General features: G+C 47.9%; 1 protein-coding gene across 3 annotated transcripts; it reads right to left on the reverse strand.

Moving 5' to 3' along the window:
• Nucleotides 1-6495: 6495 nt before the first annotated feature.
• On the reverse strand, nucleotides 6496-26673 carry Zbtb21 (zinc finger and BTB domain containing 21). Of its 3 annotated transcripts, XM_004654495.2 has the most exons (3): nucleotides 17211-17239; nucleotides 12076-13660; nucleotides 6496-11475 (listed from the first exon to the last, which is right to left on the reverse strand). In XM_004654495.2, exons 1-3 carry the CDS (start codon nucleotides 17223-17225, stop codon nucleotides 10481-10483), a joined length of 2595 nt encoding a protein of 864 aa, XP_004654552.2. In that variant the 5' UTR covers nucleotides 17226-17239; the 3' UTR covers nucleotides 6496-10480. The 3 variants fall into 3 exon arrangements, with proteins under 3 accessions (XP_004654552.2, XP_045005414.1, XP_045005413.1); XM_045149479.1 differs by lacking the exon at nucleotides 17211-17239 and adding an exon at nucleotides 26574-26673 and having other exon boundaries at nucleotides 6496-13660; XM_045149478.1 differs by having other exon boundaries at nucleotides 6496-13660; nucleotides 17211-17241.
• Between the last annotated feature and the right edge of the window lie 146 nt (nucleotides 26674-26819).

Consider the following 26819-nt stretch of genomic DNA (forward strand, 5'->3'; position numbering starts at 1 on the left):
ATACAAATTTTCTTTTTCTGGTGCTGGGGAATCAACCCAGGGCCTTGCATATGTTAAGCACATGTTCTGCCACAGACTTAAATTTTTTAAAATAATTTATTTGTGTGTTAGGGCGCATGTGGGAGTATGGATACCCATATGCCAAGGTGAGTGTGTGGAGGTCAGAGGACAACTTATGGGTCTCTCTTTGCCTGTCTACTTCATCTTAGGGTTTCTTGCCTTGCATCTAACTGTCAATATCAGTGTGCTGGGATCAAAGAAGTCCACCACAGCTTCTGGCTTTGTATGTGGGGTCTGGGATCAAATTCAGATGCTATAGCTTGAGTGGTGAGCACTTTATCCCCTTAGCCATCTTTCCAGCCCTGAAAGAAAGATTATGTGTTTATTTGCAAAGAGATAGATGATAGATAGTTGGATGGATAGATAGATAGATAGATAGATAGATAGATAGATAGATAGATAGATAGATAGAAAGAAAATGGGCATGCCATGGTTTCAGCCACTGCAAGTGAATTCCAGATGCCTGTGCCTGCCACTTTGTGCATCTGGCTTTACATGGGCACTGGGGAATCGAGCCTGGGTGGTTAGGCAGCGCAGGCCAGCACCTTAACCATTGAGGCATCTCTCCAGCCCCAAGAAAAGGAGAGTTTTAAAATGAAGAGCTGTGTGATCATTGGGCGATGAGAGCAGATGAAATGCACCGGGTATGGCCCCAACTTGAGGAGGTGAAGTGTGAAGTTTTGGGGCCGGGGCAGTCTTGGTCACTGCTATTTGCAGAGAGGTAGGGAGGGGAAACTGAAGAGAAGAGAGGCAGGGGAGCGAGAACAACTCCCGGTGTGTTTAGAGAGGCCCTTCAGCGTGCGGGGATGATTTCAGAGGCTGACAAGCCATCCTGGAGGATCAGTGCCACTTGGGGATAGCCTGGGCCACAGAGTGGGCTTGAGGCCAGTCTGGGCAATAAAGAGAGACCCTGTCTAAAAAATACAAAAAGAAAGCAACAAGGCTGGGAGATTGTTCAGTGGTTAAAGGCTCTTGCTTGCAAAGCCTGATGGCCCAGGTTCAAATGCCCAGTACCCATGTAAAGCCCCATGCACAAAGTGGCATGCACATCTTCCTTTGCAGTGGTGGGAGGTCCTGGTGCACCCACACTCTTTCCCTGTCTCTCTTAATTAAATTAATTAATTAAATTTAATTTTAAAAAAGCTGCCAGGCATGGTGGCACACGCCTTCAATGGCAGCACTCGGGAGGCAGAGGTAGGAGGATCACAGAGAGTTCAAGGCCACCCTGAGACTACACAGTGAATTCCAGGTCAGCCTGGGCTAGAGTGAGACCTCACCTCGAAAACAAAAAAAGGAAAAAATGATAAAAGAATAAAATTCAAAAGCAACAACAGGGCTGGAGAGATGGCTTAGCAGTTAAGGCACTTGCCTATGAAGCCCAAGGACCCAGGTTTGATTTCCCAGTACTCATGTAAGCCAGACGCACATGGTAGCACATACATCTGGAGTTTGTTTGCAGTGGCTAGAGACCCTGGTATACTCATTTTCTCTCTATATATCTTCCTCTTGCTCTCTCTTAAATAAATAAATAAATAAAATGTTTTTTTTTTAAACAGGAAAGCACCAACAGCAACAAAAACCTCTAGAAACAAAAATGGTATCTGAGACAAAAAAAAAAAAACAAAAAACATCAGAAGGGAGGTTATGGAAGATGTAATACCGAGTAAGTTAGTGGACTAGAAGTCGTAGCACTATAAATTATATAAACTATACAAGATGAAATGCAGAGGGACCCTTAGAGCAACAGCAATCTCTGGGAACTGTCAAATGGCCTCAACCATACACAGTAATCTTTCCGGGGGGGAGGGGAAGAGGGTAGGGAAAAATATTTGAAGATATCGGGCTGGAGAGATGGCTTAGCGGTTAAGCGCTTGCCTGTGAAGCCTAAGGACCCCGGTTCGAGGCTCGGTTCCCCAGGTCCCACGTTAGCCAGATGCACAAGGGGGCGCATGTGTCTGGAGTTCGTCAGAGGCTGGAAGCCCTGGCGCACCCATTCTCTCCCTCTATCTGTCTTTCTCTCTGTGTCTGTCGCTCTCAAATAAATAAATAATTAATTAAAAAAGTATTTGAAGATACAATGGCTGAAAACTTTCCCACTATCATTTAAAAAGTATAAATTCAAACTATCAAAAAACTATTAATTCATGGGCTGGAGAGATGGCTTAGCGGTTAAGCGCTTGCCTGTGAAGCCTAAGGACCCCGGTTCGAGGCTCGGTTCCCCAGGTCCCACGTTAGCCAGATGCACAAGGGGGCACACGCGTCTGGAGTTCGTTTGCAGAGGCTGGAAGCCCTGGCGCGCCCATTCTCTCTCTCTCCCTCTATCTGTCTTTCTCTCTGTGTCTGTCGCTCTCAAATAAATAAATTAATTAATTAATTAAAAAAAACTATTAATTCAAACATCCAAGAAATTAAGTGAACCCAGGTATGCATATGCATACACACACAAGCATGCACACGTGACCACACAGCATCACAACTCCACCACACACCATAATTAGACTACACAGACTTGCACTGAGGACAAAGAGCTAGGAGCAGTTGGAGTGAAACACGTACTGCGTACATGGGAACAAAGACAGGGGCAGCAGATTTCTTGCTGGAAATGGCTGAAGCTATAAATGGTGGTGGTGGGGGAACCCCAAAACCAAAACCAACCCTGTTTACCTACAATTTGATGACCAGACAGTATCTTTCAGAGTTGGCAAAGTAAATTTTGTTTTCAAGGTAGGGTCTCTAGCCCAGGCTGACCTAGACTTCACTATGTAGTCTCAGGGTGGCCTTGAACTCACAGTGATCCTCCTACCTCTACCTGCTGAGTGCTGGGATTAAAGGTATGCATCATCACACCCTGGAGAGAGACAGAGAGAGAGAGAGAAAGAGAGAATGGGCGCGCCAGGGCCTCCAGCCACTGCAAATGGATGCCAGCTGCATGCAGCACCTTATGCATCTGGCTTTACATGGGTACTGGGGAATCAAACTCATTAGACTTTGCAAGCAAGCACCTTAACCAATGAGCCACCTCTCCAGCCCGTAAATTTGTTTTTTAGATATACACAACTGAAAGAATTTTGTGTAGCAGATCTATACCAGAAATGTTCATTTGTGTCCTTCTAGCAGAAGGATGGTGATCCACACAAAATCTTGGGGTTGCAGGAAAATGAAGGGTTCCACAGCCCTAAATGGGGAACCCCTCCCTTCATGGTCCAGGAAACACCATGGCAGAAGGGGTTGAAAGAATGTTAGAGTCAGAGGATGGGGAAGAATGCTCTGGAACATTCTTTCAGACATGACGTGACCATTATACCCTTGAGCTCATCACAGCTGAGATTACCAGCACGAGACCCGTGCAGGATTGTGTTTTCCAAATATGATACATGCAGGTGTACGGGCCTCACTGGTAGTAATACAGTGTGCTGTAGAGAGCTCCACGTTGCTGGGATGAACATCCAAGCCAGGCACAGACTGTGGGAGGAAGGGTTCATTTCAAGTGCACAGATCCAGGGGAAGTTCCGTCAATGGCGGCCAGAAAACACCAAAAGTGTTAAGCACAAAACTGTCATCAGGGCTGGAGAGACAGATGGCTTAGCAGTTAAGAAGCTTGCCTGCAAAGCCTAAGGAACTGTGCTCGACCCTCAAGATCCCACAGTAGACAGATGCACAGCGCAAGGTCGCACATGCCCACTAGGTGGCATAAGCTTCTGCAGTTCCATTTCAGTGGCTGAGGCCCTGGCATGCCATACCAACTCTCTGTCTTTCTCTCTTAAAAAAAAAAAAAAAAAAAAAAAAAACCCCACCAAAAAACCTGGCAGCAAACAGCAGGGAGCCTGCCAGAGCTCAGACCTCTCTGCACACCTTGTGGCTGGAACTCAGATCTGCCTCCAGCACACCTTAGGGCTGGACCCCAAGATCCCCTCCAGCGACACCTCCTCAGCTGGAGATAAGCTTTAATGAAACTCCTCAGTCTGTGGGGGACATATTCAAACTACCACATGGTGCCAGCTGTTACCATGGTTCTGAGGCTACCCAGTGGGTTCACTGGGAGGCTGTGCACACCTCTCAGTGGATCACACTCCTCAGGACAATACTGTTGGCAGCACACAGTGCGCGGCATTTAAGAGAGCCAGTGGCTTGCTGTTCTGACACTGACCACCTGAACCTTTCTCTTCGGTCTGGCGCTGGGACCCGCACAAAAGCTAAAACGCACTGCGGATCTCATCGACTAGGGGACTGAAAGCACGGAGAATGCATGCAGTCTGCTCTTGCTGCCGCTGGCTAAACAGAAACCGGCCAGCTGTCCCTTGCCTTTTGCCTTTGCAGACACCCTCAGGGAAGACCATACATGGACAAGAAGGAAGGTAATGAAGGGGAATGGGTGTCTACATCAGCATTTCACAGGACCACTTACAAGGGCCATCTACTTTGGATTGGTGGGAAGAGTGGGTGGCAAAGGGGTCAGGATGCAGTTCCTGGGGGAAGATGCCAGCCACACCGCGTTCCAGGACACTCAGCTGGGCAAAGGAGGTCTTTTATGGCTTGGATCCACAATGTCCCCCAAAGGCCCTGTGTTGACGGCTTGGTCACTAAAGGGAGCACCACTGGGAGGTGGAGGCTGGTGGGATGAAGCGGGTCAGTGACGCTGTACCCCGGGCGGAGGTATGGGAACCCATGCCCCCTCTGCTCCCCACCTAACCACAGGCCTGAAGCAATGGAACCCGCTGAGCATTGACTAAAGCCCGTGAAACCGTGGGGCAAAACGAAGCTTTCCTCCTTTGAATTAGTTATCTCAAATGTTTTGTCACAGCGACACAAGACTAACACTACCGTGGAGGACAGGTGGTGGATGGTCACAAAACCCAACTTGATGCAATAGAGGAGTTTCAAGAAGCTGTGGTTTTTCGAGGTAGGGTCCCACTCTGGCCCAGGCTGACCTGTATTTACTATGTAGTCTCAGGGCGGCCTTGAACTCATGGCGATCCTCCTACCACTGCCTCCCGAGTGCTGGGATTAAAGGAGTGCGCCACCACGCCCGGCTCATTGTTTTTGTTTTTGTTTTTTTTTTTAAATAAAGCACCTTTTAACAACCCAGAATTGTCCCCTCCAGATGTCTGCCTGTATGAGCAACATCTGCATCTTACCTCCCCAGGCCCCTGGAGCTCATGTTCCCAAGAACAGAGCAAGGCCTGAAGCCCTGGCTAGGGAGAGTTGGGAACACGCTTAAGAGTGTGAGTGGAGGCTGAGGAGGGTAAGGCAGGAGCACGAAAACCTCAAGCTCAGAAAACTGCTCAATGACGGGGGAGGGGGGGCGGCTCTTGCGTTTAATCACTTAATCCCCAGCTGCCGCACTGTGGAACCTTTGGGGGCGAAGCCCTGTCTGTGGAAGTATGTCCTTGGGGAGGCCCCGGGATGGGGGTCTAGTCTAGCCCTGCTCGCTGCTTGTCCTCTCTGCTGGTTCCCTGCTCCTGTGATGCTTTCCCCATTGTGACGGACTCCGTCCTCCGGAACTGTAAGGAATTAAACCCTCTTCCTTCATTAAGGTGCTTCTAATTGGTGAGTGTGTTCGAGCGACGAGAAAATAGAGTAAGAGAAAAGGTTTCTTAAATGCTTATTAATGGCAAACTGTAGCAATGGAAGCTTTTCTGTTTCTGTTTTTGTTTTAAGGGAGGGCCCTAAATTGGCCTGGAGCTCACAGTGAAGCCCCCAGTGCTGGGATCTGGGATCAAAGGCATGAGCCACCACATCCAGCTAGGGGTAGTTCTTTTTTTTTTTTTAAGTGCCCTTAGTCACTGGCACAGCGTGCCCAGGAAACTTGGGCAGATGCTCTCAAGAAAGATCTGTTTCGGGCTGGAGAGATGGCTTAGTGGTTAAGCACTTGCCTATGAAGCCTAAGGACACTGGTTCAAGGCTCGATTCTCCAGGACCCATGTTAGCCAGATGCACAAGGGGGCACACTCATCTGGAGTTCATTTGCAGTGGCTGGAGGCCCTGGCGCGCCCATTCTCTCTCTCTCTCTCTGTTGCTCTCAAAATAAACGAAAAAAAAAAATTAAAAAAAAAAAAGAAAGATCTATTTCAAGCCGGGTGTGGTGGCACATGCCTTTAATCCCAGCACTCAGGAGGCAGTGGTAGAAGGATTACCATGAGTTTGAGGCCACCCCAAAAGATTACATAGTGGATTCCAGGTCAGTTTGGACTAGACTGAAATAAAAAAAAAAAAAAACCACGTACCATACACATTCATTCACGCCGCTGAAGGCAAAAAAGGCGGACGCAGACCATTCACTGGAAGAGGAATGAAAGGGGACCAGCAGACTACTGCTTATCTGGTCGTGGAAACCAAGTACTGCGGCTCTGGCACACACTAGCAAACGCGGACTTCGGGGCATCCCACGCCTCCACAACCCACCAGCGGCCTGAACAGGTCAGTGCAGAACACAACTCAGAGCAAAATACAGTACAAATTTATTGAGTCCACTCATTCTTGGTCAAGATTTAAACAAAGTAAACAGACAGTAGAATTGGATATTAAGTAAGCAATGGGTTAACATGAGATATCTTTTATGATGAATTTTTCAGTCCAAAAAAGGTCATTTCTAAAAAAGCTTGAATGACCTATTCTGTGAAGGTATGATGATAAACTTGTACACAATTGTAAAACCACACATTTGTTTTCTGTTAGACAACATTCAATGGAAAGACGTGAGACAGTCTTGAGTTAAAGCCAGTAACAAATTATCACCTTCTTAGAATTAGTATTTGCCATTCAGACAGTACTAACAAATGACTAAAGAGTGCTGAATTCAATTATTTTGAAGATTTACAGAAAATACTTTGGTTCCCCAAAGCCTGTCTCTATAAGGAATTTTTAAATCATCTGACATGAACTTCCTCCTCTCCTTTGGTTACTCCACAGCGGGCTCCTCCCAGCCGAGCGCTCACTCGGCGCACCAGGAGTCCATTACCAACTAAAACGTGCACAGACTTCACAGTGCTGCAGCCACAAGAGGAAACCTTGTCGTCTTCACTCCTTTATTTCTTTGGAGACAGTCTCTCCCTATGTTGCCCAGGCTGATCTCAAAATCCTGAGCTCATGATCCTCTTGTCTCAGTCTCCAGGCTACCTGAGATCTCAGGCATGAACCACCACACTCGGCTGAAAACACATTTTAAAACTTCAAAAAGCTCGCGGGGCGTGGTGGCACACACCTTTAATCCCAGCACTTGGGAGGCAGAGGTAGGAGGATTGCGGTGAGTTCGAGGCCAGCCTGAGACGACATAGTGAATTCCAGGTCAGCCTGGGCTAGAGTGAGACCCTACCAGAAAAAAAACAAAAAAACAAAACAAAATAAAAAAACTTCATGAAGTTTAATCTGTCAGTGTTAAAGAACACTGACTAAAAGAACGTGTATTGGCATAAAGTCAATAATGCAGTTCACAATTACTGCGAAAACATCAACCATCCATCAGAAATCAACAAACTGACTTGTAATATTCCAATGGTTAACTGGATGAAATCTATAAAGAAATACTATTTTTGTGCAGAGAAAACGGAAATATTTCACTAAGTTCCCAAGTATGGTTGAACACGTGTGTGCATGCACACAGAAGCCCAGCCCTAACAGTCCAGCCAGCCTGGGGGAGAGGCATACTTCCTCAGGGCTACCCTCATTAGCACCAGCAGGACCTACGCACAGATTTCAGAGACAGGCAAGCAAGAACCGTGGAAATCTGTTCAGAGAGAAGGCTACACAGGAAATGTTCCAAAACAGAAAAGCACACCTTCCCGCGAATGCAAGCAACACGGTTCCTGTTAGCAGTACAGTCCGTACATGTATGTGAACTCGTTTTAAAGGTGAGCAGTCATCTTGAAATCTTATGATTAAAATGCGTATTTGTTACCTCCATTGCTTACTTTGAATGATAAAAACAAGTTTTATGTTACTCCCTCTTCTCCCACATAAAGAAATGATTCAATAACAATTTTCAGATTAGCAAATATATTAAAACATTTTACATTCTTCTCACAACTGTATAAAAAGCAGGCATCCTGAATACTTACAAGAAATAATGAGCTTTCTACACTTGCAAAAATTAATTACAATCAGAAAACCATTTACAAGAATATCTTTACTATCTAAAGATTTGCAACAGTGAGAGACCAAATTATTTAACACCAAATATTTGCCTAGTGGCTGAGATAAACATTCTTTAAAAAACCATTTGCTGAATAAATCAATTAATGTGTCTTTCATTATTTTACTTCTTAACATCTAAAATAGTTACATGAGTGGAAGCATATTTTTGACCACCAAAATAAACTCTTCCAGCCTGATGCTTTTAAGATACAGTATAAAAAGCAATAGAAAACCAGAACTGCATTATAAATGTTTTTGGTTCAAAATTTTACTTGAAACCTTATTTCTTGCCTAGACAAAAAAAGGCGAACAAGACCAAACACTGGTGAATTTTAAAATTTAACAGATATGTAGAGCCTATATTCCAATCAAAAATATTTTTAAACTGATTAACAGTATTACTTTATAAATCGTCAAAAATGTAGCATGAAGGTTCAAGTCCTCGGGATACTGAACTTGAATGCCAAGATCACACACGTGGAGTTACAGGTCACACAGGAGCAGACATGGAGGGAGACTGTCTTCAAACAGGTGAAGACAGCTCCAAGTGCTCTGAGGAGGAAAGCAGCACTGTCCGGGGTTGAGCTCAGTGCACACTGACCACCACTTTGTACAGCCACGTGTCCTGATGCTCCTCTCATCTTGAAAATGCATAGCTCAAGAAGATGGAAAGAATCTGTGACTACAAGCCAATTTTGTTTTCCTTTCATCCAATTTACAGAGTCAATGTGGAAGTTGTTTTGGAACTTTTTTGACACCTTTCTCAAGTGAGGAAAAATTTCATACAAAATTTAGGTAATATACAAAGTCAATTAGTATTTTATAAAAATGTTTCAGTCCTGCCACTGGCGTGGAGCGGAGGCAATGTGAATGCTGGGCGGAAGGCTTACTGCTGGAGCACACATCTAGTGACTTCTCGATCACAGGGGTTGATTTAAGATGTGGTGCAACAGCTTGCAGAAAATGTACCAGCTCCATCTGCATCACCACCTCGGGAAGGCGTGGCAGTTCTGAGAAGTCCCCCCTCACTTGCAAAGTCAAAGTGCGACCTTTTGCAACACTGCACTGGATACCAGGGAACACGCACTGAAAGGTCTTCAGCTACATCTCCCACAGAACAAAAACGAGGAGCCCCACTCCATGGGCCAAGTATGCGGCGGGTCCTCCACGGTGCTTTCATACCCACCCAAGCCGCAGCCACTCTGCCACTGACATCCATGCTGTAAGCTCCGCACATTCAATGGGAGCCTCCAAGAGAGAGGCAGGATGCACGTACACGGTGTACTGGGAATGCACACGCAGGCCCCAGGGGAAGCCTCCTCCCCTGACCCTCAAGTCCCCAGAAGGAACGGTGGCCTAGAATGTGGTGTGCTCGAGCTGCCTAAACACATGTGCCCGCTGCATCTACATTGATATGGAATTCAAAGAAAACGTGCTAGCACTGTTTCTTGTCCCAGTTACACTCAGATCTTTAAGCTGGGACAGAAGTTGGAGAAAATCAAGCATTTGTGGGTCTCAAATGGTAGTCTGAAGTCAGCTTGTGATGCAGGGCCACAGCACAGAGGTGCCACGAGGCCGACCACTGCTGAAGCTCTCGCAAACTGGCTGTGGCGCTCCTGCACACCGTTTTCGTACCTCTGCCTTCCTTAGCACATGACCTTCACTGATTCTACAATATGACCGAGAGCTTATTTTCATTATTTTATAAAAACGTAGGTGTGACTATTGCTCATTTAAATTCTCACAATTTTCATACAAAAGAAAGTTTTACATGACCACAAAATATCAAATATTTGTCTTTATCAAGTGTCAGGATAATTTATTAAAGTTGAGGTTTATCTTTTTTATTGCTAAGGTAATTCTAAGACCTAAATCAATACTGATAACTACTCAACTTCTTCCTGGTACATTTTTGGCCTTAAGAACATGGCTGAGACTTAGCTAGAACTTAGGTGTCTGAAGTAATCAAAGGAACACTTCAATAGCATCCCACTAAATAGAAACCAGTTAAAAAAAACCAAAACCCTCAATTGAGTGATTATGCTGACACCTAGGGCTGAGGAGCCATGCACTCACTGAGGTAACCCCGATACTGAGTCCAGACCGTGTCAGTCCCAGTCTGTTTCTGAAGGTGAGTGAGGATGTTTCTAAGAAGTTTATCTCAAACTTAAATTTAAGCAGAACAATTTCCAACCTTTATTGTTCATTTTTTTTTTAGTTCTGTGTCTTAGGACACAGTTCACAAGTTGGGGCCTGCTGCTGCTATGGCAGTAAGATGCGGGTCAATTAGTTAGTTATGCGTCTGTTCGTGACTCCACAGACTGAAGGCGGTCTTGAATGTCCGATGGCAGAGTTTGCACATGAACTGTCTTTTAAACGTGATTGCTGAAAGGGGTGGGGCATGGTAGAACAGAGTATCTGACTCCTGGGGTGCAAACAGCTTGTCCGTGGTGGCTGGGGCTGGTGTCTCAGGCAGACGCGTAGGGCTGTCCGGCTCCAAAGGCTGGATCTTGGGCAAGGGTGGTGGTGGCGGCAGAGGTGGTGGCGAAGGGGAGTTGGTGGGCACAGGGCACACTTCTGTCTCTTTATGAGCCGGCTCCTCAGAGGCCTGAGACATGTGCGACTGGAAGTGACTCCACAGGCGGAAGTTGGTGCGGAAAGCTTTGTGGCACACGTGGCAGATGAAGGGCTTCACAGAGCACAGCAGCTCCTGGTGCCGCTCCAGCTGCTTGTGCGCAGTGAACATCTTCCCGCACTTCTCGCAAGGCCACAGGCCGCTCTCCTTGCTGGGCCCGCTCTCCCGGGGCGCCGTGCTGGCCTCAGGCGCCTCCTCCTCGGCCTCCTCCACGGGCTCCTCTTTGACATGGATTTTCAGCTGCTTAGAAAGACTCAGGTCCTCAGGGAGGCAGGAGGAGTCCTCAGAATCGAAGTTCACTTGCTCTGAAGAGTCACTGAACACACTGTCCTCTTTGGGGGCAGCCACGTGGTTTACCTTGCCAGGCTCAGGCTGGGGCTGGGACCTGGGGGCAGCGACTTCGCCATTGTGGTCCAGGGCAGGCAAGGAGACGTTCTCGGCAGGAGCCATGCTGTTCTGGTTGTGCACCTCCACCTGGTGCCGCCAGATGCTGAAGGAGGACTTGAAGGTGCGCATGCACTCCAGGCAGGTCAGCTTCTTGTACTCACACCTGTGCTCGTGCTCCTGCTTCAGCGCGGGTGAGAAGAACCTGAGGCTGCAGTAAGGACAGACGGTGGCGTTCCGGCACAAGCGCTCGTGGTTGCCCTGCTCTAGGAGAGAAGAGAGCTTAGCATTACAGAGGCGGCACGGGTAAACCTCCTTGCTCTCTACCTCGCTTGCCAGAGCCCGCTCTTTTGGCTTAGCGACTTTATTTACTCCGAGGGCTCTTTCTCCCGGGTGCATTTTTATATGCTGCTTAAACTGAGAGAGAAAGCGGTATGCCTTTCCACAGTAAGTACAAATGTAGGCCCCTTTGACTCGGGAGCGCAAGTTCCTCTTGATGACTTGCTGTGCTGGGGAGCTACTCTGCCCCTGGAAGCCAGGCTTGCCGCGCCTCAGCTTAATGATCAGGGCCTTCTTAATCTCCCTCTCTCTCACTATGTCAATCAGCTTTCTTTGGAATTTCTCATCCAAAACTGCATGGGAACTAGAGGCTGGCGATGGGTTCTTCACTATGCCATGTTGGGTCTGACAGTGTGTCCACACTTTGAAGTTGGTATGAAACCTCTTGTGACAGATGTCACAAGCATAGGGCTTCTCTGGGTTATGGTACATGTTAGCGTGGCGGTGAAGACCCGCTGTGGATCTAAAGATCTTAAGGCAATGTTTGCATTTAAATTTTTTGTTTGGTCTCGGCCCTTCCAACTCACCAAATTCCTCTTTGTTTAAGTCAGAATCTGGGAAATTGCTGTCCAGGGGAGGAGGACTCAGGCCATCCTCACCAGCATCCTCCGAGACAGGAAGACCATGCTCATCTGTCCTGGCCTTCTTGAAGGGTGACCTTCTGTCTGCCTGGAACCTTCTCTTTGCTGGCAGCCTGCTCATGTCCTTCTGGTCCTCCTCAATTTTCAGAGGCAGGTCTCTGGCTGCTGCATCTCCCACGGTGACCCGGATGATGTCCGAGGGGTCTGACAGTGGGCTGCTGGGCTCAGTCTTAATGCGCACCTCAGCCACAGGGGTTTGGGAGGACCCCTCCCTATCTGTGGACTGAGAGGCGCTGAGGGACCTGAGGCGATGCGGCAGCACTTGAGGCTTGTCCTCTAGAGCTGTCTTTTCACTGCCATCTTTCACAGATGACTTCTGAGATAAAGCACTAAACACACTCCCTGATGCATCACTCACCAGTGTGGATGATCCCTGGGATGATTTCAAATCTATAGAGGGTGAGTAGACAGGAACCTGGCTGTCCATAGACAGTGACCGCCTCAGCAGGCTCTTCACCAGTGGGCCGCTCCTGTCAATGGTCTGGTTTGCAGAAGCAGGCCCACTGGACGGGATCACTAAGCCCAGCTTGGAGTAGTACAGCAGGTTCCTATCCTCCCCTGGACCACTTCCTTTGCTAGTTTCTTTTAAAAGATAGGGCGTCTCTGATGAGCTGCGAAGGGACAGAACAGGCGGCCGTGGTCTCTTCAGGGCCAGCTCTATTGCCTTTCCCTTCGGAAGCTGACCACTCACCCCCGGCTTATCGTCCATGGGCTCTCTGTCTGGAGTCTTTGAGGGCACTGCCGCATTTCTGTTCACTACACTGCTCCTGTTAGGATCATCCAAAGACCCAGAATGAGACAGAGACTTTGCATACACCGCAGCACTATCTTTGGGCCAGCCCTTTTCTGTCAAGGACAGACTGTGCAGCGGCTCTGGCGGCTTGGCCACGTGAGGCTTGCTGGTGCTGGTCTTGGCTGCGATGCTCGGAAGGGGCCTGGCAGCATGGCTGAGGTCAGGCGTACTTGGACTGATGGCTTTCCCTAGTGCTTCGTTCCTACTCTGACACACGATGACACTTCGCTTTTGAGAGCTGGTCTCGTCGTCTTCTACAGGCACTCTTTTCCTGTTGGGACACGTTGGAAAGGGGGCTTGTGGGGCTTTGGCGACGATGTTCGTCAGAAAGGAAATGCCGAGGCTATAGCCCAGCTCCTGCACTGCGGCGAGGCTGCCCTTCTCCACAAACAGGGAGGAAGAGTAAATGTAGTTCAAAACATTATCGAACGCATCTGGCTCACAAAAGTCCAGTTGAAAGACAGTTTGCGACTCATTCTCCTTATTTGTGAATAAACTCTGAAAGTACTCGCTGCTGGCAGCCAAGACATTCTTATGAGCTCGGAACTTCTGGTCGCCGACAATGAGGAGCACATCGCACAGCTGTCCTTTGAGGCGCTCCTCATTGAGGGCGCTGAGCAGAGAGATGGAGTGTGCTGGGTTGATGTAATGCAGCAGCCCCTCCATCATGCAGCTGATCTGGAAGACAGAAGGTGACACAGTCATACACTTGTGAACACACTGCTCTCCAGAGGGAGGAACCAAACCTCTCCAGGACTAGGAGCTTACTGCCTTCCTCAGTGTCAGCCTTCAACAGATGGTTATAGGGGCTCCTGAATAACATCAATGATGTAAAACAACCTATCTTCATGGTTCAGAAAACTGAAAGCAAAGACTGTAACTGAGGCATTTTTGTTTCATCCAAGGGCTGTTGGCATGTGTCAGTTACCTGGAGAAGTGGTACTTGAAAATAAAGGGTTATTATTAGGTTTTTGCCCACTTGATGCTGCATTCTACTTCTGATTAATTCACAGAATAAATGTGAATTATAAAAAAGACCCTAAGGTCTATAATTCCACAACCGCTTATTGCTATACATATCCATAAATGTTTCATTAGCATATACACTTAGAAACAGTGGGTATGCTAACAATAGGTTATAGTCCTATTTTTAAAATAAGTACAAAGGCTAGACAGATGGCTAAGCAGTTAAAGGCATTTGTTTGCAAAGTTTAAAGTTCTGGGTTCAATTCCCCACATACAGGCAGATGCAAAAAGTGGCACATGCATCTAGATTGTGTCTGCAGCCAAAAGGTCTTGGCTTGCCCATTCTCTCTCTCTCTCTCTCTTTCTATGCTTGCAAATAAATAAATAAGTAAAATATTTTTTTCAAGTTTTAGTTTTTAAAATTTTTTTATTTATTTTTTATTTATTTATTTGAGAGCGACAAAGAGGCAGATAGAGAGAAAGAGAGACAGAGAATGGGCACACCAGGGCCTCCAGCTACTGCCAACGAACTCCAGATGCGTGCGCCCCCTTGTGCATCTGGCTAGCGTGGGTCCTGGGGAATCAAGCCTTGAACCGGAGTCCTTAGGCTTCACAGGCAAGCGCTAAACTGCTAAGCCATTTCTCCAGCCCATGCAAATAAATAAAAAAATATTTTAAAATAAAAAAGAAAATAGGTAACAACTTGGAAAGAGACTAATTTCTTTTTTGCTAATTATTAAACCAAAATGTCAACAAAGGTTAAACAGAGACTAAAGTTTGTTTTCTTTCTTACACTAATTGCCTTGAGGTTTTTTTTTCTTTTTTTCTTTTTTCTTTTTCAGGTAGGATCTCACCCTAGCCCAAGCTGACCTGGAATTCACTATGTAGTAATATCAGCTTGGCCTTGAACTCACAGTGATCCTCCTACTTCTGTCTCCCGAGTGCCATTATGCTTGGCAAGATTTTTTGAAATAATATTTTTTTAAACTTTATTTTTCTTTTATTTGAGAGAGAGAAAGAGGCAAATAGAGAGGGAATGGGTGTGCCAGGGCCTTCAGCCACTGCAAAAGAACTCCAGACATATGCATCACCATACGCATCTGGCTTATGTGGGTCCTGGGGAATCAAACCTGGGTCTCTTGGCTTTGCAGGCAAGTGTTATAACCACTAAGCCATCTCTTCAGCTCGTGAAATACTATTTTCTTACTAAACACCATTTTCAGAAGGAACACAAATAATTTTAGCCTGGCTTTAAACTGAAGTACCATTGTTATTTTGTGCAATTCTAAGTAAGTCCTCTAAGGAAGACTGGTGGGCAAGTGTGAGTTCTCATGCCAGACTCTTGGCTGAGATACCAGCCTCTCCCTCATGAGCTGATGTCCTTGGGCAGCCTGCAGGTAACTCTGCAGGTGCTGGGTATGAAGTGGGCAAACAACTGTGTCCTTTTGTAGGAGTGTGGCAGCGATGAGATAAGCAGCACCTAAAGTGTAACAGGTGCTCAACACATGTGCAAGTAACCTTCACGACTGCAGGATGAACAGGATGTAATTCAGTACCAAGGGAGAGGGTCCTGACTTGCCACCCTGCTCTTGGCCACTGCCTTCACTTCTCTCTACTTGCAAATAAAACTATTTAAAAAATACATTTATTTATGAAGAAAGGGGGTGGGAGAGACAGACACCCACATACATTATGGACATGCCAGGGCCTCTTGCCACTGCAAATTCCAGATGCATGTGCCACTTTGTACATCTGGCATTACATGGGTATTGGGGAATCCAACCTGGTCAGCACTCTTTGTAAGCAAGCACCATTAAATGCTTAGCCATCTTCCCAGCCCATGTTTGAGTTTTTCAATTATCTATTTATGGTGTGGGGAGGTACATAAGGCTCTCTTACTGCAAATGAACACACCTTTTGCCCCAGGCTGCAGGCTTTGTAAGGAAGCACCTTCAACCACCGAGCCATCTCCCCAGCCCTTGATTTGTTTTTAAGATTCTTATTTATTTATTAGAGTCAGAGAGACAAGTGGGGGAGAGTGAGTGAGTGAGAATGGGCACACAAGGACTTCCAGCCACTACAAATGAACTCCAGATGCATGTGCCACCATGTGCATCTGGCTTATGTGGGACCTGGAGAGTTGAACATGGGTCCTTAGGCCTAAACCGCTAAACCATCTCTCCAGCCTCAATTTGTTTTTGAAATCTTTATTTGAGAGAAAGATATAGAGTATGGGTGCGCCAGGGCCTCCCGCTATTGCAAACGAGCTCCAGATACATGTGCCACTTTAAGCATCTGGCTTTATGTGGGTACTGGGCAATCAAATCATGGCCTGCAGGCTTTGCAAGCAAGCACATTTACAGAGTCTCCAGCCTTGATTTGGTTTAAAAATGCCATCTCCTATTGTAGTGCTGGAAATGTAGCTTAGTGGTAGGGTGCTTGTCTATCACGTATATGGCCCTTGTCCTAACACCAGCACCACTATGTGTGTGCATGTGTGTGATATATATACACATACATATATGTATATGTACATACACAATTGTATTTGTAATGTATAGTTTATTTTTACTATAAGGATGGATCCAAAGTGATTAGAACACCTGCCAGTCTTATCCTGGAGAGGGCCTCCTTCAAAACAGCACACCCCTCCGGTAGCATACCTACAAGTTCTCAACTGGCTCCCTGCGGCCAGCCTTTGCTGGACTCTTAAGTCCCAGGATTTCTGGACTTGTTCAGAGCAAACAGTGCATGTGTGTGAAATGCTTATCAGGGGCATGGGTGGCTTTTCTTGTAGGAAAGATGCCTTTAGCTAGGCCACAAAACACAACCTGCACTAGAGTCCACCTAGTTTCCCCTTACTCCTGCCTGTGACCCTTTTATAAACAATGGCAAAATGTAACTCTCACTTATAACTGCTTGGCTAAGGCAAGTCCGATTTCTGCTAGGCATTTAAATTTCTTCCTTACTCCTAGCCGGTCCAATCTCAAAGGTTGTAATCTCTCAATTGCAGCTGAACAGGCAGCAGTTCACCCAAAGATTTTTCTTCTGTGCCATATCCCTCTGCTCACAGCAGTTCATTTCTATGCAAAACAACCCTGTACAACTTCTCAGGACATGGGCATAACAGCAAGCTTTCCAAACAAAATGCCTCCAGCCCAGTCCAAGCAAAGCTAATTCTCACCCTCATAAGCCAAACCTCACAATCACTGCATTCAGGTCTTTCAACTCTGACCAGAATAGTCCATCGAGCTGTACTTACAGCACTGCAAGGCATCTCTTAGGCCAAGGCTTCAGGTCCTTCCACATTCCTCTTGAAAATTGGCAACAAAAGGCCAAAGCCACAGTCAGGCTGTCTAGCAGCAATCCTACTCCTTGGTACCACTTTACTGTTGCAGTCAGGTTCACATTGGTAGAAATCACCCAACCAACAGAAGCTTGTGGGAAAAGAGGTTTATTTTGGCTTACAGGCTTGAGGGGAATCTCCACGATGGCAGGGGAAAACGATGGCATGAGCAGAAGGTGGACATCACTCCCTGGCCTACATAAGGTGGACAACAGGAACAGGAGTATGCCAAACACTGGCAAGGGGACACTGGCTAGAATACCCATAAGCCTGCTCCCAACAATAACACTGCCTCCAGGAGGCATTAATTCCCAAATCTTCATCAGCTGGGAACCTAGCTTCAGAACACCTAAGTTTATGGGGGACACCTGAGTCAAACCACCACAAGAACCGTACATCTATCTATGTAAAGAAACACCTCTCATCTTCTACAGAGGTCATCAGAAAAAGAAACGAGCTTATAATGCCATAATTATCAGTTCAGCGCTATACAGGTGGTCTGCAGCACAAGAATCTCTGAAGAAGCTGACTCAGGACACAACAGCAGGACAGGAGCAAAGTCTGGACAGGTATGTGTCAAATGGGTTACTGAACTCCATTCAGTGGTTTCAAGCCAGAAACTAAAAAAGAGATAAAGCCATTAGGTCAGAATAGAAAATGTCAGAATGCACCCAATGAATGAGAGCTTTGGAGACTTTTCATATGCATGCACTGGGGTGAGATGTAAAAAGCATTCTTCTAAGAGATCAGAGTCAGAAGGGTATGACCACCAGTGTCCAGGGCTAAGCAACCACCCGAAACCCCAGCCTTTCCCACAGGATGGCAGGGACAAATGACGCACAAATGGGATAAGTGCCATGTTACCCCATTTAATATAATAGAATGTATTAGATATATTAGAATCGGTAGTACACCACAAACAGTATCATTAATTCATTCCTTAATCCAAGTGCACTTGAGAAACTCAAGGGAGTGGGGTATGACCCTGGGGAGTCCTAGCATATCAGGAGGAGCCAAGGTCAGGAGGGGCTGGAGATGAGGAGCCCTGGACAAAATCATCTCAAGAGCAACAGGGAGGCAGATGTGTAAGGCTAGGTGAGCCACTGGGGGAATTTTACCATGTGGGAAGTGGGCAGCCATTGGACCACTTAGAGAAAGAACTAGTCTGTATTATGTCTGAATTAGGATAGCTCTGGCTACACAGGGACCATGGAGCACAGGGCACGGGAGCAATCTACTGTCTCAAGGGTCTGGACCAGCTAGCAGCAGATGTGTAGGCAGATCCACCAGGTTGCCACGCAGTGACTGTGGAGTTGCAGGAGAGGAGTCAGGGATGCCATTATGGATTCTGCCAGGACAGCTGCAAGGATGCCCAGTGTTGAGACAGGCTTGGCAGAGAAATCAGGTGTTTTCAGTTGATACTCTACAGGTCAGTGGCAATTAATTTATTAATAAACCCTTTATGGACATCTTTCCCTGCTCCCTTTCTTGGGATTCCTGGACTCAGTGCCAATAAAACATCTACATCTAAACCCTTATATCAGGTTCTGCTCTTTGGAGAATCCAAACTAAGACATTAAGAAGACTGAAACCACAGGTGTTAAGTTAGTGCCCACCAGGATGTGCTAGAACTACACCAACACTAGCAGGCCTGGCTCCTGGGTGGAGTCATGCTCGGGAGCAGCACAGCTGGTGGCTAGGGCAGCATACAGGCAGACAGCTAGCTCCGCAGAGGTAGTGCAGGTGCTGGCCAGCACACCCAGAGACAAAGGCAGTCAGGGGCATGGGGCGGAGACAGGCAGGAAAGGTGAGAGGTGTGGTCAGGGACGGGGGCAGCAAGCACAGTATCACAGACAGGATGGTGCAGGAGGCATGTTGGGAGCTGTAGGTGGATTCATGTGGCTGTAGCCAAGCCCCTGAAGATTGAGAGCTACGGAAACCGTGATCCTGGAGCACAGGTCATGGCACAGGGTGTGGCGCCTTCTAGTCTCCCCAGGACCTGGACTCCAAGGTCTGAAGGGGCTGGAAAGGACCAGATAGTGTGGACGCCTCATGTCCACTTAAGGCCTTTATGTTGTCATCTATGAAGTCTTGAAAGCGATGGCCCTGTCCTGATCTAGCTGAAAACAGTGCATATTTTGGCTTTTTGTGTTTTCACTACAATAGATATAACTACCGAGTTTAGCAACTTCATGGAAAAGAACATGCTACTTGAGGAAGCAGGCAGAAAGAGAAAGGACAGCTGTGAGTGTCAGGTGACAGTCAGTCCTCTGAGGTTGACACGGTGTAGGATGAGGCCTCCAGACCTGTTGCTTCTCTGCTGTTGATCCCTGAGGGAGGCCAGGTGTCGCTGGTGTTCTTTCTCAGAGTGTCCAGCTGCATCGGGATCGTTTTCCTGCACACTTCAACTGTGAGTGATGAGGACTGACAACTTGCATGCTTCGGGCCACACATCACGTGTACTTGCATGCCACAGTGGCTGTCCACAGGCTACCCCTTTCTCCACTACCCATCTCCATCTGTCTCAAAACGCTCAAGTTCTGTCACTTTGGCCATGGTGGAAAACCTGGCAGCTTCTGAAGTAGATGAGATAGGGAGTGTAAGGCCATCTTGAGAGCAGAACAAGCTGAGACAAACTCCTCTGGAAATCCAGGTTCTGAAACAGGCAGGGTCCCTTAGCATGTGGACTTCCTCACAACTCTCTTCCCAGTTTGTGTTGTTTCTGGAATGTTCAAAATGAGCCAATCACCACCGTTAACAGTTAAAGAGAAGGGCTTGGAGAGATGGCTTAGTGGATAAGGTGCTTGTCTGCAAAGTCAAAGGATCCAGGTTCAATTCCTCAGGACCCACATAAGCACAAGGTGGCACAAGCACCACGAGTTAGTTCGCAGTGGCTGGAGGTGTGGCTATGTCCATTCTCATTCTCTCTTTGTATCTCTTTCTCTCTGCCTCTTCCACTCTCTCAAATGAGTAAGTAAAAATAAACTATTTTTTAAAAGAGTTAAAGGGAAGACAGTTCCATGGAAAATTCTTCAGTCTACCTGCCACTTGTTAGGGACGTAAGTTTGTCACACTTGTTAGCCTTTCTGAGCGCTTATTTCACACCTGTTCTATGAGGCTAGCACTGGCTGTCCCGTGTGGCGATCCGCGAGGCATAAGCAAAGCCGTCTGCAGAGCGAGTCCCCTCTGGCGAGCACAGTCCTGTCCTCTCCTCCATCAGCCTGCTCTAGCGCCACAGGAGTGTGGAGGAAGGCAGGTGACCTGGCAGGTGCTTCCTTGTCTCCAGCCCCTCACATTCCTGTGGCCAGTAGAAGACACACTGTGCAGAGAACACTGCTTTCAGAATTTGGCCAGCAGCAGGAGGGTACATGAGATTGGTGGGAACATCAAGGAAGGCCTGAGTCTCACTGCATCACTGCAGTTACTGCCAAAGGCCTGTAATCTTCAGGGATTAAGCTCACTGCATCTTTCCGAGCTTAAAAACCTCCTGATGCTTGCCCCGACCTCCAGGTCCAACTCCTAGAAGGGCCATAAAGCTTCACAGCTGCATCCTGGGAAATTATGGCATGTCCTCACAGATTCTCACTACCTGCTAAAGGGGTGAGACACCCAAATCTTAATATAAATTCAATACAAGCATTTCTATCCTGATGTCAGTGTTATTTCGGCTGCAAGGAATGAGGACTTTTAGAGGGACAGAAGCATAACAAAGGAAGCAGGCAGTCAGATGCAACACAAGGACACCAGACATGGAGGGTGAGAAAAGGAGATGGAAAGAAGGACCAAAATAATCTCACCTACTTTCAAGTTTCATAGACTGCTGTCACAGCCAAGGAGTGTGACACACAGCCAGGCCCACAAAACTCGCCCTACCATTTCTATGGAAAAGTGTCTCTTCAGCCCAAACCCTAACCTAAAACCAAGCTCTGGGAATCCTTACCCTTTGGTCTGTTGGGAGGTACTTACATAACCCCAACCATAACCTGAAAATGGAAGGGCTGCAGTAACACAGGGTAAACACCCAAAGCCCTACACAGCTAAGCACACAGTTCATGCCCAGACCCTTCACCTCCGGATTCAGCCCTCACATTCTCCATCTGACCCCACTTCTGATGGGGATGGGAAGCTGGCTGAACTTCAGTCCTGTCATCCTCACTGGGTGACGATGCAGATATCCAGAAGATACCTAGAGCTCCTCAGATTTCAACGCAGGCCAGCTGAGCAGATCTTCGTGAGGGTCAAGTTACTACCTTGTACTCCACCTCACCATGTCTTAGGCTCTCCCCACTTTGAGTGTGGGTGCCTATAACACAGCTTAGGCTCTTAGCTGCTGCTGTGTCTGCTCTGGCTATCCAGCAGACAATCCTTCTGCACAGCTGAGCCCCTACAGTGCTCTACAGCACTCAGTACAGGCTGTTGGTAGTAGAAACACACTCAACACCAGGCCACCTAGAAACTCTCCCCTGTAATATGTGTTCCCGGAAAGCAAGAGATAAATGGAGCTGACTTATCTCAGCAGTGGCAGCCTGAGAACACACTCCAGCAGGGCCTAATCTGGTCATTCCTGTAATCAGTTTGCCTTTTTGTCTTTCCTGGCCTGTTTTTAAACTTTTCCTCAAACCCCAAGAGCAACCATGTATTTTTACAATAAAGTCTGTTTTCAACTCATTAGCCTGGCAGTTTCTATCCTCACTACTGAAGAAGCCTAAAGGGAGTGTTTCCAAGTGGTGCTCACTCTTCCCATGATGCCTCTTAAAACCACCTGCACAAGCTAGGGCTAGACTAAGCTTCCTAAAGAGAAGCTTTCAGCAGTCACCCACCCAGCACGCACACACACGCACACATCAAGTATATCTGTACTTCATCCAACTTACGCTGAACCCCTCTCATGTGCAAGGCATGATCAAATGCATCTGAAACATGGGACTATGCAAAACAAAGCTCCCACTGTCTAGTGAGCAAATTAGGTGTCAAACGAGGAAACCCGAAAGATAACTTCCAAAAAGAGCTTTGTGCCCCAATTGAAAGGGAGGGCCGGCAGTTTCTAGGGGTGCAGAGGTCTGGGAACTGCCTTGACCATTTTAGATCAATCACCCTCTGTCCCTGTTAAAATAAGAAGAATCATTCCTTATGAGTCTAAAATGAAAATCTTAAAAAAACATAAACACCTGCTTTCAAACTACGTTTTCAATCTTTCCCTTACTTACTATAGTGTCTCCTGCTTCTGAAATACCACCTGCCCATCAGCCCTCTTCCACTACCCAACAGAACATTCTGAAAGCACTGAACCTCTTTCCAGTTTAACTCAGACTCCAATCCTTCAGGAAGCCTGTCAGGGCTGAACTGGGCCCCCCCACAAGTTTGTATTTGGAATTCCTAGCACCCAGCACCTCAGAAGGTCATTATGTTTGGAGGTCTTTACACAGCTAATTAGGTTAAAATGCACCTTAACCAATAAAACTGGTATCCTTAAAAGAAATGGGGGGGGGGGCTGGAGAGATGGCTTAGCGGTTAAGCGCTTGCCTGTGAAGCCTAAGAACCCCAGTTTGAGGCTCGGTTCCCCAGGTCCCACATTAGCCAGATGCACAAGGGGGCGCACGTGTCTGGAGTTCGTTTGCAGAGGCTGGAAGCCCTGGCGCGCCCATTCTCTCTCTCTCCCTCTATCTGTCTTTCTCTCTGTCTGTCGCTCTCAAATAAATAAATAAAAAATTAAAAAAAGAAAAAAGAAATGAGGGGGGAGGGAGAGAATTACCATGGGATATTTTTTCATAATCATGGAAAATGTTAATAAAAATTAAAAAAAAATTATTTTAGAAAGAGAGAAAGCAGGGCATGGTGGCACATGCATGCCTTTAATTCCAGCACTCAGGAGGCAGAGGTAGGTGTGAGTTTGAGCCTACCCTGAACTACATGGTAAATTCCAGGTTAGGCTGGGAGACCCTAACTGGCAAAACCAAAAAATAAAATGAGAGAGAAAGAGCTGGAGAGGTAGCTCAGCAGTCAAGGCACTTGCGTGCAAAGCCTAAGGACCTAGGTTCGATTTCCTCAGTACCCACATAAGCTTGACACACATGGTGGCACATGCATCTGGAGTTCACCTGCAATGGCTTGAGACCCCTGAGGCACCTGCTTTTCCTCTTTTTCTCTGTGTGCAATAAATAAAATTTTATTATATATTTTTTTAAAAAAAGAAGAAATGAGAACCTAGACATACATGGAGGGAGCACCTATAAAAGACACACAAGAGAGAGAGGCCTCCTGAGACTAAGCCTGCCAACACCTTGATCTTAGACTTCCAGCCTTTGTAACTGTGAGGAAATCCACGTGTGGTTTTGGTTGCTGAATCTGGTACTTCATTAGAGTGGTCCAACCAAAAGAATACAGTCCTTAACTACTTCAGCAATAGAATGTGCAAATACTACAGGACTTGGAGGCATACGTCTGTAATCCTAGTACGTGGGAGGCTGAGGCAGGAGGATCATGAATTAAGGGCTAGACAGCAAGACCACCTCAAAAAGAACAAGCACCTCCTGCCACTTCCTCAGCCAGGCAGAGCAGGCACCAGTGCTTTCTCACTGTCTGAAGTGCTAGTCAGCCGTGTCACCAGGATGGCCAGCACTGGAAAAACCAACCCATTTCTTACTATCTTTGGGCACTCTTCACTGTACACAACTTCATATATTGCACAATGAGCCATTAGTTTTTCCTATACTACTCCAGTCAAATGCAGGAGTGGAAATTATGCTTTTAATAGATTTAAGTAAATAAAGCTGCTCACTTCACTGTTGTTTTGTAACATTTTAATAACTTCCTAAAAAAGACCCAAGCTGTAGACTAGCTGATAAGACTCCCCACACTAGTCTCAGTTTACCTCTGATCCTTGCTAGGGTGATATTCGTTCCCATCTGTTTACAACCTGCACCCCAGTTTCTGCCACCTAAAGCATCTGTCCTACCTCTACTTTACTTGGCTACTTCCTGCAGACAGACCAGTTGCCACGCCGTGGCCTCTGCAGTCTTTACACTTTGCCAGCAGCAACATCACCTCATCGCTCGGCAATAAGCCCACAATGATTTCAAAGCATCTGCTTTGTATCTGGCTACCTCAGGCAAACCACCTGAAAGGAAAAGCGCTTGTTTTCACCTGAGAGTTCCTAGCATCCAGCCAGGCCTGGCCTGTGTCCACTGCACAGGGAGAACTCACTGGCCTTGAGGCTTAAATTTGCTCACCATCCTCTCCCTTGTGTCCTGGGAACCCAGCATGGAGCATTCTCTTTGAGCTCCGTGGCTGGAGTGCCAATGGGGTTAGGACCCCATCTGTGTCTCTGGGCTTCGGGGTACATGGTGCACAGGTCTCCTTTTGTATCTGGAATTCCTAGCATCCAGCACCTCAGGTCATTCTGTTTGCAGGTCTTCACCCAGCATGTACCACGGGGCGGCCACTTGTCACACCTGCTGCCTCCACACCTTCCTTCCTTAAGGTGTGGCCAGCCAGGGTTGCCTGGCCAGAAAGCTTGTCTCTGCCTTTGCTCTTTGACTAATCTCTGCCATCTGCAACCCCAGACCTTAACCGGTTCTAGTCCATACACAACTAAAATGGTCCTTTCCATTTTCTCCTGGTCTGGAGACCTCTAGAACCTATTCTTCCTCCATTATTTTTAGCTTTCCCTTCCCAATGCACACATCAAATAGTCCCTAGTACATAACACTGCAAATTCCTCAGGAGGAGGGCTTGTTTTCAACTTTTATTTCCTCAGAATGAAGCACACCAGATTTTCAATAAACTACACTTTAAATAAGAAATATTATACTTAAGCTGGGCACTTGGGGAGGCAGGTAGGAGGATTGCTGAGTTCGGGGGCAGCCTGGGACTACATAGTGAATACCAGGTCATCCTGGGATAGAGCGAAACCCTACTTTGAAAAACCATATATATACATACATACATACACACACACACACACACACACACACGCATACCTATATACACATTTTTTAAACTTTTAAATCAGTAGGAGGGATAAATTAAACATAAAGTCAAATTTCTATTTTGACATTAATATTTAGGGGTATATTTAAACTTAAAAACTACTCATCAGAGGTGTAGGGTTTACTCAGCAAAAAAACATTTTTCAATGAGAAATCGTCCTAACGTGGATTAACCTGCTTTTTTGTTGCTGTCCTCTGAGACAGGGTAGGAGGCACATAAAACAGACCCGGGAACCTATGACTCAGGGTCATGCTGTTGAAAAGAGCTACTGGCTCATGCACTCGACAGGAATGTCCCAGGCTGTAGGAGAGCTGTTCAGGGGTCCCCCCCCCCCCGCTCGATCCGGCTGGTGTCGGGGATCCCTGTCTAAAAACTCCTACCCCCGCCTGCGCATAGACTGCTGTGAACGCTGCAGAAGCCGGCAGCGGGGTCTGCCAGCGCCCAGCGCCGTGACTACAAGCAGGGTGTCTGCAGATGCGCAGGGACGCTGCTTGGAGGGAGGGAGGGGAAGCAGGCCGGGGAGGAGGAAGGCCGGGGCAGGGTCGGGGGCTGCAGAGGGGTCTTCTGCACCCCGCCGTTCTCTACGGCCGGGGGGAGGGAGGGGAAAGAAGCCCGGGGGTAGCGGAGAGTGCCACGCAGGAGCGGGGGAGGGGAGGGGGACCGGGTCTTCATGGGCTCGGGTGGACACGAACGCGCCGCGCGGTCCGGGCGTCCGCGGAGGGATTGTCACGCAAGGTCCAGCCAAGTGGGGAGCCGGGCGGACAGGTGCGGGGTCCTCACCGCCGCCCACCACGCTTCCGGCCAGGAGGACCCTACACCTGGTCTGGAACGGGGGAAGGGAGGATGGGGTGGGCACGCGCCCCTGCCCGCAGGGGCGTTTCAACGGCTCCGCTGGGGACGCGTGCGCGCGCGCCCACGAAGCCCCCCACGCCGCCCGCGACGCCGGCCGGGGCAGCAGCCGAGCCGCGGTGAGTCGTAGAGCCGGCGAGGAGGCCGGGCATGCGCACTAGCGAGGGCGAGGCCAGGTGCGGGCAAGGAGCATGCGCAGTGCGAAGGCGCACGCGGCGACGTGGGAGCTCGGGCATGCTCGGTGAGAGCTGAGGCCCCCGCGCACGCGCAGAAGGCTCCGGAGCCCGCAACCCGCCGATGGAGGGAGAAAAAAAAAAAACGAGGAGAGAAATCACCTCAGAGTTACGTCAGGAAGGGCCGCGTTTTGTGGGAAGGCTGTAGCCCCCCTCACACACAGGGGTCTGAAGTCCACGTGGGGCGAGGGTTGTGACAGTTACTCACCTGTCTTCAGCCCCCCCCGGGGGGACAGGCGCCGGGCCCCCTTTTCCGCTCACACTCGGCTCGCGCGCGCCGCAGCCGCCGCTGCCGCTGTGATTCCATCCATCTTGAATTTGACGTCATCCCACACCAGGGATGAGGTCATCGCAGGCAGCGCTCGTCACGTGCGCGGCGCGGGGATTGGCTGCCGGGCGCCGGGGGGCGGGGCTAGGGGGGGCGCGCGCGTGCGTGCGTGCGTGCGTGGGCCGC

Source organism: Jaculus jaculus, chromosome 5 (genome assembly GCF_020740685.1).
Source record: "Jaculus jaculus isolate mJacJac1 chromosome 5, mJacJac1.mat.Y.cur, whole genome shotgun sequence".
NCBI classification, from domain to species: domain Eukaryota; kingdom Metazoa; phylum Chordata; class Mammalia; order Rodentia; family Dipodidae; genus Jaculus; species Jaculus jaculus.